We start from the raw sequence: 13,350 nt of genomic DNA, 5'->3' as shown, positions 1-13,350 counted from the left end.
ATAAAGATGGGAAAGATGCATGATGTAATATGATTTAGGTTGTTTCAATAATTTGGTGGCATCTAGGTTTAGCCTGTATCACCCCATTACTCGATTTGATCGTTGGGTCCGAGCAACAAGATGTCACATTCATTCCTGGAGCAACTACAAACATTTAACATTAAAAATCAAAACATGATATAAGCAAACATAAGCATTTCAAGCAATAGACATGATATGCAATCTTTCTCGGGTCTTATACGAGCCTACGTATGCTCTAAAGTCAATTCGAATTCGAACAAGGATCAAATTGTAACATTTTAAAAATTACAGGTCGACATCACGACATGAGAGGGGTTCCTCAACGCGACATGACATACTAACTTGGCTTGTTGTGATCCATCACCCAACGTCATGACATAGACTTTTTTTTGGCACAAATTAGGCCATTTAGTACCTATTTCTATACAACCAAACCATTTGCACGTTTGGTGCATATTTGCACACTCAATCCTACATAAAACCAATTCATACACATACCAAAACATTTATTTTCATCAATTCAAATCGATCAATCCAATTTGGCACCAAGTCATTCAATTTAATTTAATCCAATTCAACCTAATCAACCATGCTTTTTAACTATTCTATATCATCATTTTATCATACCTTTTCATGCTTATGCAATTATAAGTACCATTCATAACACATAACCTATTACCAAACTTACATATACAAATAGGTATTAACTTCACAATATCAAGTATTAACCAAAGTTCAAATCAAAACAATCATTTTTAGGGTAACATATCAACACCTATGTACATGCCACATAACCGAGCCCAAAAACGATAAAAAGACTATCGAGTTTATAACAAGATAGTGTGAGCTTATTGTAGATCTGATTGACACGTTCCACAAGTCAGCTATCTACAGGGAAAGGGAAAATAATAGGGTAAGCATTACAAATGCTTAATAAGTTCATAGGTATTTAAACATTAACTTACCTCATTTTACGATTTAACACAACAAGCTATTCAACTTGACAAATTTGCCTAAACATGGCAACCACATACCAATAAGGTGAGTTCATATAACCAATTTATATAGTAATTCAAACATTTAACATTTCAATTCGATTCAATACCATTCACTTGGAATCAACAGTTCAATACCATTTGCATAATTTAATCAACATTTAATCAATTCAATATCAAACCCATAACCTTTTCCAAATCGAATCAACTGATTGGTCACATTCTCAAATCATTTCTTAGGAATTGTATATCCAATCTACATAATTTATCGTATACTATCAAATTTCATATAATTCCCATTTCATATGTCATTATAAGTTTTGCATTTTAAACCCTTATTAACTTGACTTAGACTCGAATGCATACACGAATCCAACCAACACACCAATTTGGCACCCAGTCCCTTGTCGAATCGTCTGAAACAAATAAATTATGCCCAATACTCTTCGGTTTAACCGAAATAATAATTGTGCCCAACACTCGTTGGAATGTTCGAAAGGAAGATGCACCCAGCGCTTGTCAACATATAGTCAAAATAACCCGTACTCAAACTATCCTATAGCATGTCAACTATATTTGATTCTGCCCAAACAGTTAATAAGGTAATCAATCGTCCAATTTCATTATAAGTTCGATTCCTATTCTATCAATCTTAATATCATTAATTCATCAATCAAGATGTCATTTCTTTAGATTTAATACATATCTCACCTTTTTGTACCAAATTATAAATAATTCAAATTATAAACAAACATACACAAATTCATAATTTAAATATATAACAATTTAAATACAATCATACCATATGAGCTTACCTAGTAAAACAACAAACGTAAAGACTAATTAACAAAATTTGCCTTTTCCTCGATTAACTTCAATTTCATTCAATTCCCAAGATAAACAATAATTCAATTCAATTTATCAATTCCAACCCTCATTCATTCTATTATAACCATGTATCAGTTCAATTTCATATTTTAAATGTTCCCAATTTTTTATTTTATTCAATTTAGCCCTAAAACCAAAATTGAAATTTCTTTCAAATTTAAGCTTCAATTTCGAAATTGATCTCTATTACATCCTTCTAAAACTCTCTACTACTTATAATTACAAAATTTCATACCAATTTTGAAATATTTACACCTTAGTCCCTATGTTCAAAACTAATAATTTCTACTTTACAAATTAGTCTTTTTTTCATATTAAGCTTAAAATCTAATAATTTAGTACCAGTTTCATCAAGCATTCATCAATGACAACTTTTGAAAACTTTAACAATTTTGTAAATTGGTACACGGGCTAACTAAATCAAGCTCCCAGGACCTCAAAAACATAAAGGAAGGTCCAATTAATGTTAAAAGTTTGAAATGCTTGAAACCTAAGTTCTTCTTTTGCCCACGACAAGGTTGAAGAAGATAAATGAAAAATGGATTATTTTATTTCAATTTTAGTTTTTATACTTTATTTAACTTATAATTAATTATAATTAATCTATTTAACAATTGTTTAATTAAACTTAAGCCTAATTAAAAAACTTAGAGGATATTAGATGTCTTCCAGCACAATTTGAAATTTTAAAGAAGGGTCCAATTTTTCAATTGGTCCTTCGGTTAACTAAAAATCCATAGTGATTAACTTTTATCACTTTTACAATTTAGTCATTGTATCTTAATTAACTATCCAATTGACAAAATTAAAAGACCAAGATTTAATTAACCTTTCTAATAACCTCGTAAATATTAATAATATTTACGGACTCGAACATCGAAAATGGTATTTCAAAACCATCATTTTTGACACGATTGAAAAACAGGTTGTTACATAGCCAATGTTACTCTCTATGGTGATCATAAAGGTAATAATAAGATCATCTGATACCGTTAAGGCATTGTGGATCAACTAATCTTATCAAAACCAAATTTATTATTTGGGGTTTGAGCTTTAGAAATTGTTGACGGTGATGATCTTGGAGGAAACAATTATGGTGTCGTCTAAGTAAGAATTAAGGTCATGGCCAAACATGAGATATGTAACAACCCGATTTCGACCCTAATCAGACATAGTGATTTTGGGACCACAAATCCGAGTCTGAAAAATATTTTAATATTATTTTGTGTTAATTATGTGTGAAATTATATGTGTGAAAATTTCGTGAAATAATTTTATTGTTTGTGTGCTTAATTTGAGAAAATGACTTAATCACGTAAAATAAAAATTTAGGGGTTAAATTTTAAAGTACTTAATTGTTGTTGTTTTTGTAAAATGAAGGATTTATAAGGCAATAATGCCAATATGCATATAGTGGGCGGCAAATGACTAATATGTCCTTATTATATATGTTATTTATATTATTAAATAAAGGTTATTAAAGTAAAATAATTATTAATGTAATTATATGATTAATATAACAAAAATAAGCCATATTCTCTCCATCTTTTTGACCGAAACTAGGAATGAAATAGAAAGGTTTTTAAGCTTTGATAATTTCGGCACTTGCAAGCTTGATAAAGGTATGGATTTTGTTCGAATTTTTTATGATTTTTATGTTTTTGAGATCGTTGCTTCGAATGCTTCAAAACTCATGTCTTAATTTTGTGAATTGTTGATGATTTTGAAATGTGTCATTGATGAATGCTTGAGTTTTGTGATATTAGTTGATGAAATATGAAATATATGTGTTAGATTAACATGTTTTGTATATAAATTTTTGGTGAATTTGAGTAAATAGGGCTAAATTGTGAAAATAAATTTTTAAGGGACTAAAATGTGAAATAAATGAAATATATGAATTTGTATGGATAGGGTGATATTCGGCCTAAGCATAGTATGTGTAAATTTTGTGTATTTTGTGTTTTATGCAATAAAGACTAAATTGCAAAAAGTGTAAAATATTAGGGGTAAAATGGTAATGTGCCCATTTATGTATTTTTGGACTAAGTTGAATGATTTTATAAATAAAAGGGTTTGAATATTTTTAGATCAAGAACCGAAGAAAACAGAATTAGATCGGGGGAAGTCGAAAGTAATCGAGTAGTCGACTGTGTCCGTCGGTATCCGAGGTAAGTCGATAAGCATTTAAATTTTGTTAAATTCATTAGTATATAGTAGATAGGTGATAAATGGAATTATTGAATGTATTAATGGTCTTAGCCGATTATATTTGTTGAAATAGGTAAGTTATTTGAGTTCGATTCAATTAATAATTAATGTCTGTAAGCCCGTACGAACCCTAGAAATACATGGGATTTTCTGATAAGTGATTTCGTGTAAGACCACGTCTGGGACGTTGGCATCGACTTGTGTTTTCCTGTAAGACCACGTCTGGGACGTTGGCATCGACTTGTGTTTTCGTGTAAGACCCTGTCCGAGATAGCGGCATCGATCTGTGATTACATGTAAGATCACGTCTGGGACGTTGGCGTTGTACGAATCTTTTGACTATTCGCGTATCCTATTTAATTTCGATTGGTTCAACGGGCAATGTTAAACGAAGACGGTTATGTAATTGAAATATATGTACATGTATGTATTAGTTAAAGAAATATATGGAAATAAGGTAATTTATTTATTTGGAATTATATATCTTATGTGAATATAAGTTTTGAATTATTATGTTGGTATGTATAGATGTAATTGGATTTTTGTTGATAATTATGTTGTTAAAGGTAAAAGTTTTATAAGCATTTATACAAGGACACAATCGGTTTTATAAATTATATATGTGATTAAAGTGTGGTTATGTAATATATAATATTCTTGTGTAATAAATTATGTACCTTTAGTCTTTACTAGTTAAAATATTTCTTATGTTGTTGACTACTAAGCTTTAAATAGCTTATTGTGTGTGTTTGTATTTGTTTATCTTTGTCTTATAGATTTTGAAGTCGTTACGAGCTCGGGGATCGTCAGTAAAGCCTATCTTACTATCGACTAATTACGGTATTCTATAAGCTGAAATTTATTTTGGGACTATGGCATGTATAGACTAGATTAGAAGTTGTTTAATTCTAATGTGTATATATTAAAACCATGCGAAAATGGCTTAATTAGCTTGTTATGTTCGGTTTTGAGTGAATTATGGTTTAGGCATATTTTGATTATGGTTTAATATTTTATGGATAGAATTATATATGTGAATGTTATGTGTGGTTTGTTTGGATTAGTAGTAAAGTTGATAGAATAAAGGAAGGTTGTATTGATTTGGGATTTGTGGTTGGATATGAAATTGAAAATGGTATGTTTAATTATTGGGAGTTGGTTTTAAATGATGGTATGTGTATATGTTTGTTAGAATAATGGGATTTCGATAATTATAAATTTGATATTTGTTTAATGGCTTATAATAACATGGTATGAATTGAATGATCTATATATATAAAATGCCTTAATTTTCTTGTCTATGTTTGGTTTTGTTGAATTATGGCTTAAATATATTTTAAACATCATTTAATTCTAAATGGACATTACTTATAAGGTAATATATATATATATAGATGCATTCGGTGATGCCTTGTTTATGAGTTTCGGCAGTAAAACATATGGTGTAAGTATGCTTGATAAATGTATTATAACAAATAATGATAAGTTGAGTATTATTAGATTAAGTAATTGGCACATATGTATAAGTGAAATATGTATTGGGTTATGATTAGTCTTGGTTGTGAGATAAGCTAAATATTGAGTATAAGTAATTATGATTATATTAAGTTGAATGCGGATGCATGGATTAGTTGCTTTAAGTGTGCATTATTTGTATAGTGTGAATTTTTTTATATGGTATATATGTTTGGTTTTGGTAAATAGGTAAAAGGTATGTTTAGTTTTAAAGTTTGTGATTAAAATAATTATAATGAAATAGTTAATTATATACATTCGACAATGGCATGAATAATTGATTATGTGCATGTTGAACTTGTTTATTTTTTTAAATGACCTTAGTTTGATTACAGTGAGTTAGAAATTATTAAGTTTCTAATTAAGAAATTCGGTTGGTAATAGAAGGTTTATATCATATATATATATATATATATATATTTACATGTATATTCAGCCCTTTAAGTAGTCATTAAATTCAACTATTATATATTTGTGTTTTAATTATAAGTTGTTAAATCATGTCTTGGTTAAATAACATATTTGATTATATTACTTAAGTAAAATAGATTTAGTCATAACATTATACAAATTTGTTAAGGAGCCAATTAATTCATAAGTGATGACCGAATAAGCTCATGCTAACCTTATATAATTTTGAAATAATGTTGGTTAATCATGCCTCGGATATTTGAATTTGGTTGTGATTTTAAATGCTTATTAGTAACCTTAGTACTTGGCTCATGATGTATTAATAATAAAATAATTATTTTCGGCCATGTTATAAAAATAAACTTTTATATTTTTGTTTTTATTTTATTTTGGTGTTAAAGAGTTGAAATGATTGTTTAAAATTCTAGTACGTTTTGAAATGACTTGTAACCCTAATCCGGCGACGGGTATGGGTTAAGGTGTTACAATATATTCAACTTGAGCTTTCCTATAGACGAATTATTTGGTTTTACATTTATTTTGGATATTAGTTCGATTACCCTATGTAATGCTTGATTTTGACTATATTTGATCCAAAGATGTGTTGCTTGTAATTATGCATATACTTGTAAGCTTCAAAACAAGATCCTGAATTAAATTGAACCAAATGGGTCGATCATGTTTAGGTTAAATTATATTGATGCCATTAGAGGGGAGTGAGAAAGATTTTAAGGGTGTAAGGATAACAAGGAGAAGGAAAAAGAACAAGATTGTCTTCTCATAGGAGACTAGATGGCTCTAATACCATAAGAGCATAGTGGGAATGATAAAAAAAAACTCTATCCATTTTATTAATGAGAAAGAAATAATTAAATAAAAAAAAGTAACCAATGAGTTCTCCTATTTTGGTGAAGAATTATTCAAATAAAAACAAACAATGAAGTAATAATCAATTGCTGCTAAATAATAAGTAAGGAAAGACAATTTGGTGATTCATGTGTTAATACTCATGTGGTTGGTTTTAATTTCTAAGATGAAAAGGAGAACATTGAGTCATATGGGGATTAGATACGTGCATCACCGATGAAGAAGGGTCTTTTGAGGGCCTTAAGCATTGTCATATTAGGTGGTGGAAGTTTGTCGTCAATGTAGCTTGAAAGTGGTAGGTTAGAATGCATTCATTAACGATCGATCAAGATGATGCATCTTTGGTAGTTTCTGACACCACCTATATATATTCATTGTCGTTTATGGTTTATAAATAAAAGTTTCTTTCTATCAAAAAGAAAACATCAAACAGAATTTTTAAGTAAATTGAAATAAAAATTTTAACTAGTAATTTAAAAATTACAGGGCAAAGAATGTTGTTAAATTAATTTAGTTGTGGCAATGGACTTTGTAAAATTTGGGTTATTGTTTTGATCAAGAATAGAGAGACAAGCATACTTAATGTGGCCTATTGATAAATTAATTAAATTAAGATAATTATTATTTTATCTATATTATACTTATAAATTCTAATCAAAGTAAAACCTCAATGATAAAAATTAAAGATAACTACTTTTTTTTTTTTTGAGAGTAAATATTTACACCATTTATTAGAATGAGGTCTCTTTTGATACAAAGAATAAGGTCTTTTTAATGATAGGAATTTAACTCTAATCAAATTTTCTAGTATAACTCTTTAGTTTAATATGTAAATCATCAAAAGTAACTTAATAAAAAGATGTAGGTTAGAACACAAAGACAAGTATATAAGAGAAATAATTAGGGTTCATGATTTGATCAACAATGATAGGAGATAAACATAAATACATACATGTGGTATCAAAGATAGGTCCAAAACATAAAAATATGCTTCCTAAATAACCAAGTTTGAAATAGTGACTTAACATGTAATTAAAAATCTCAAAATTAATTATCCTTGATCTCTATATTAATCTAACATACTTCAATCAATCAATATGTTGAAGCCGTAAGGTATTATTATTTGGGTGAACTAATGGATGCAAGTGTGGAAGGTAATTTTTCCATAATTATGTTTTGGATGTATTTGATTGTCAGGGAGTTCAGTCACTCGACTCCTTAAAATGATTTTTTATTTATGGTTTTTATAATTTATAAAATTTTAAATTAATAATAGATAAATTGTACTTTGACCTCCAAAAATAATAAAATTTTAATTTAATCCTTTAAAAATTATAAAAATATAGATGATTAAAATAGTAAAATTGCATTGTTACTATCCTAAAAATATACAATTTAATTCCGGTCTCTCAAAATTTTTTTAGCTTCGCCCCTATTTGCCATCAGGATGTATTTGATTGGTTGGATAAACCAAATAATTTATGTGTATATTTAAGGACCGTAGCCATTGATTATATGCTTTTATCAAGCAAGGACTACTGATGAAGCATATAATATATCTGTATTTCCTCTTATGTATTCATCAATACTCTCAATCTAACGGAGAAGAAAAACAATTCAGTTATATATATTTGCTCTTTTAATTTTTAAGATGAATATAAGTTGCCCCGACACTGTTAATTTTGGCAAATGTTTATTATTGTTTAAATATGCAATATATTTTATTATATAAAAGTATGGTTTCATTGTTAAAGATCTAAATTATTAGTTTGAGTTTAGTTGCTGTCTCAACTTTTAAATAATTACATCTAAATCTTTTCAGCATATTTATGTTTTATTAGATCATGTTTGCAACTAAATGCAAATGATTAATTATTGGACTCGTTTCGGTAGATACATTGAGAAAAAAAAAATCATGTTTGCAACTATTTATAGTTTGTAAATATTTTGTTATTATTAAGATTTTAAATAAGTGGCTTAAGAGTAATCACAACAATCTAAATTTTAATAATTCAGATAAGTTTTGTAGTTATTTTAAAATAAAATTTATTTAAATGATTATATAAGAAAAATGTCGTTAACATACAATTATGATTGTGTTAGTATGATTTAATATAATGTTCCACTACAACTATTTTATCCTAAGTTTTATGTATACATGATCACATATCTTTAAATAATTGCATACTATAAATGATATTAATTATCTCCTAAATCAGTAGCCGTGACTTGAAGGCCTCCCCCTACGATGCAATAGTCCAATACCTACATCGATGCCATCGCATGGACAGCCATTGAACCTGCACAAATTCTCATCTAAAGGATGGGGCAGGGGCCATATCAAGACATAACCCACTTGGTTTGTCTCCCTAATGAAGCTTGGCCACCTAATGGTGACCTTAATCTACCAACAGGACTTGGACTCAGCCGAGTCACAACAGTCACTATTTCATGGACCGTTCCGATGGTGCTACTGGCCCTCGTTAGGAATAGACATTACTTGTAACAATCACTTCTGTTCATGTATAATAATACTCTTGACCATGAATGATATTTTGACAAAGCAAGGTATAACTTTCTTCACCTCCACATGTAGGAATAGTCTATAATAAATAACTTCATATAAGCGGCAGGTTAGGCATTTGATACCATAAACTAAACCATCTATGAAATGCTTCCCTATAAATATCCACCCAAAGTTTCTGCATCCCGAAATTTACAAACAATCCACTAATTGCAGTCACAAGAAACGTGCAGAGCAAAAACCAGAAATTAAACAAGAACACCTAGTCACATTAGTAACCAAGTTATGTTTTCTTTCGGCAGCAAGCTCATCGACCACAGCAAAATAGCATCTTCACTTAGACCACCCCAGAGGGTAGACGGAGAACAAGCTGCCCTCCAAAGACACTGCAAAAGCATAAATGATAATAATGTAAGTAAAACACTGAAACGTAGTTCGGCTTAGAATAACTTAGTTTCACACTACAAAGGTTATAACCAACCTCTTGATATAATAGTAACAGAAGTCTGCTAAAATAAAAGTTTGAACAATTTCTGATATAAGAACCATAGAAGGCCACAATCCATAACCCAGGGCTACCAGCAAGCGTCCTCGGCTGTCTAAAACCTGTTGAAAGCAGTAGAGAATGAATTAACATCTTAAAACAATCACCCTCATAATGACTCAAAAAATTGCTTCTCTAACCAGCATCATACAGAAGGTTTCCCTTCCACACAGAAACACTTATGTTGACACAGAATGAGATTAAAAGCATCAACTAACATCTAGAACCAACAACCACTCTCACGCAATAAGCATTCAATTCAACCTTCAGGATCATTAATCATGCAGGCAGAAGCTATCTTTCTTTTTCCTAAGTAGATAAATTTTACAATAAACAGACTAGTATCCACTTAATGCACAGACTGGGTCTCAATTTCAAAATAGCTAGTGTTAATACATGACTAACAGAAAACCAATCACGTTCAACTTAACATCACAAGATCAAACCTGGAGAACCCAGTGGGCACAGCTGAGGAACCTTGCAACACCCAACGCAAACACATAATGAGCTGTAAAAGGCTCAACAATCTGAAAGCACAAAAAAGTGAGTTAAACATGGTAATCTTATAAACCTTATTTATAAAATTAAATCTGCCATCTAAGTAATTTTTACCTTGGTGTTTTGCATCACTCGCAACTGAGGTAAAACTGAAACAGCTTCCAGATATACACAGAATGCCCAGGAAATCCGGTTCAATAGATTATGGGAAGTTGTTGGATGAATACACAGAGCTAGTACTGCACAAGGGACAACCTGAATCCAAATTCAAACGCCCATATGACTTCTAGAATATGTTCGAACAAAGAATAGTATTGCTAAAACGTGTCTATGCGTAGACATACAAAAAATGTAATACCTTCAACAATTTTTGTTCAATTGGTTGCCAGATAAAATATATTAAATCAAAACTAGAAGGGTGAGGTATAAGGTGGCTTTCAAAGTGGTATTTAAAACAAACAAGTGCTAAGAAGAACTGAAGACAAGTTACAACTCAATAGACAGTTAGAAGACTACCTACACATGGAAAAAAAACAAAGAAAGAGAACAAAACATATTAAGTAGATCTTTCAGTTAAGAACCAAATTTAAAGGAAAAAAAGATCAACATTTTTCTAATATGAAGATCCTACAGCCAATGGAGGAAATAATAACTTAACAATAACCCTGGAAAATACCATCATGGAATGGAAAAACTAATTAGTAATTTGCCTCAGTAAGCATGGATATTTATGTATAAAGGTTAACCTAAACTTCAGATATTGAGAGAATAAGCTTTAAAAGAAACAAGACTTGCTCTTGACGAGGAAAACATGATACACAAGCCAATAGGATTCACTTCAAAACCCAACAATTTGTAGGACACGGTAACATACATATAACAGCAAGTAAGGAAAAAAGTTGATACGACTGATAGAAACTCACAACATAATATATCACAAAGTTGTCCTTGTCTTCCATGTAGCTGGACTTTAGTTTGAAACGGATCATATAAATAACCCACAATGTTGTAGCCAATGTGGCTAAATCAAGTAAGGTGTGTATGTCATATTCCATGACAAAGCTACAGTACAGCCTAACAGCTAAAAAGATAGCTGTTAGTTCTTGGGATTTGAGTGATAGTCCTGCAACCATTCAAAAATATTTTCACATAAAATGAATAGAACCAATACTATCATCAATAAAGACTTTCTACACTCCGTTAAAGAATATTTAACCAGTAATTGAGGGTTAATCAATTCATTCATCTATCTTGTGTAAACAAAAAGGCCAATATCAAAAGGCATACTGGATTTTAACAACAACCAAGCTTTATACATAGCAGGAAAGTCAGAAGAGAGAGAGAACAGCTCCTTTTGGTCCAAAAGCTACCCTTTTTTATCAACCAACATTCTACCCATACTTCACTCATGGAGAAGAATAGCATAATGCACAAAAGTAAAAAGAAGTCAAACTCATAAAATTCATCAAACCGGTAAGACAAACAAAGAAGAGTTTATGCAAACGAATAGAAAATAAATAAATGAATATACTGAGACTAAGTAGTAAAATTCATCAAACTGGTGAGACAAACTAAAAAGGGCTTCCCTCTGCATCAAGAAGAAACCCTTCAGTGAAAGTTGATATAATACTACCATAGAAAGATCATTATCACCCTACATATTCTAGCCATCAGAATTCTATACAAAAACCCAAATAAAAAATAAAATATAAAATAAAATCAACCAATAAGAACCTTCAACAAATAGACCTTGTATCATGAAATTCAAATTCGCCAACAGCAACATAGCGCATACACTTCATGATAGGCGGTGAGAAGAATTAGAACAAAACTGTAAGTTTATATACAAGAATTAAATTCAAGTTACCAAACAAAGAAACGGATACCTTAAATCGAAAGAAACAAGAAATCAAGCCGGAAATTCAACCTAAAAACAGCTATATAGCAAAAAAAAAAAAAAACCCGATCGGCACAAAGTCAGCAAATCAAACTCTTTAAAATTTTGCGATTTAGCCATTACCTTAATGAGTTCTTGAAATTACTAAATTAAGAAAAAAAACATCCATGCAGTAAGTATTAAATTTAAGCTACAAATTAATCGAAAACAATTCCAATAACAAAATATAGAATTTTTTATCAAACTGGCAAAAGAAAAGAAGCTTTTTTTGGGAATTACCAGCACAAGTCTTCTCTTTGGTGAGCTTATAGATGAGGACAGAGATTCCGATAGAATGGACAGCCTCGGCGGCGACGAAGAGGTTGTCGTGGTCATTTACAATGACTCGGAGAAGAACCAATGCCGCCATCCCCGATACCACCGCCAAAAAAGCCTTCACCTTCGGCGGCTGTCGTCTCACCCACATCGACACCGCATGGATCGGCCTCTTCTGTGTCCTCATGTCTTCTTTATTCTTTTTTTTCCCGTTTTGGGGATTTAGAGGATGTGGGATTCTGGATTTTGGGGTTTGATTTAAGCTTTTTGTTTAATAGGGAAAAAATATTTTTATTTGGATTGTCTTTCCTCGAATCTCCGATCTCTATCGTTTTGATTGGGATTTGAGAAAACGATAAGTGATTCGGGTGGATTTTTATTTGAAATTAAGTAGCCTAACTTCACAACCTCTGGGAATATTATAAAATAAGCAAGAAAGAAAGTAAAAAACACGGAGGATATGTATTTTTTTTTTTAAATATAAGAAATATAGTTTATATAAAATTTTATTATTATCAATAATTTTTTTTAATATTTTTAAAGAGATAATCTAGAACATAAACAGTAAAATAAATGAAAAATACCAAAATAAAGTAAATCAATTTTTTTATCCTAATGTACATCGATTTTATAATAAATTTATAACACTCATCTTTAATGGCAA

The 13,350-nt window shown here is 30.1% G+C and overlaps 1 protein-coding gene across 1 annotated transcript; it reads right to left on the bottom strand.

Annotated features, from left to right (window-relative positions):
* Window positions 1-9,499: 9,499 nt before the first annotated feature.
* On the bottom strand, window positions 9,500-13,115 carry LOC105785868 (uncharacterized). Its single transcript, XM_012612060.2, has 6 exons — window positions 12,651-13,115; window positions 11,398-11,597; window positions 10,589-10,729; window positions 10,423-10,503; window positions 9,914-10,038; window positions 9,500-9,818 (listed from the first exon to the last, which is right to left on the bottom strand). Exons 1-6 carry the CDS (start codon window positions 12,871-12,873, stop codon window positions 9,770-9,772), a joined length of 819 nt encoding a protein of 272 aa, XP_012467514.1. The 5' UTR covers window positions 12,874-13,115; the 3' UTR covers window positions 9,500-9,769.
* Between the last annotated feature and the right edge of the window lie 235 nt (window positions 13,116-13,350).

The sequence above is a fragment of the Gossypium raimondii genome, chromosome 1, assembly GCF_025698545.1.
Source record: "Gossypium raimondii isolate GPD5lz chromosome 1, ASM2569854v1, whole genome shotgun sequence".
Classification (NCBI taxonomy): Eukaryota; Viridiplantae; Streptophyta; class Magnoliopsida; order Malvales; family Malvaceae; genus Gossypium; species Gossypium raimondii.
Note: the sequence above shows the minus strand (reverse complement) of the source record. Positions and strands in the feature narration are given on the sequence as shown.

Excerpts from the sequence above, each read along its gene's own strand:
- LOC105785868 (XM_012612060.2), bottom strand. The coding sequence starts at position 12,873 with ATGAGGACACAGAAGAGGCCGATCCATGCGGTGTCGATGTGGGTGAGA. Across the intron at positions 11,598-12,650 it reads CAAAGAGAAGACTTGTGCTG|GACTATCACTCAAATCCCAA; the intron begins GTAATTCCCAAA and ends GAATGGTTGCAG. Across the intron at positions 10,039-10,422 it reads GTGCCCACTGGGTTCTCCAG|GTTTTAGACAGCCGAGGACG; the intron begins GTTTGATCTTGT and ends TGCTTTCAACAG.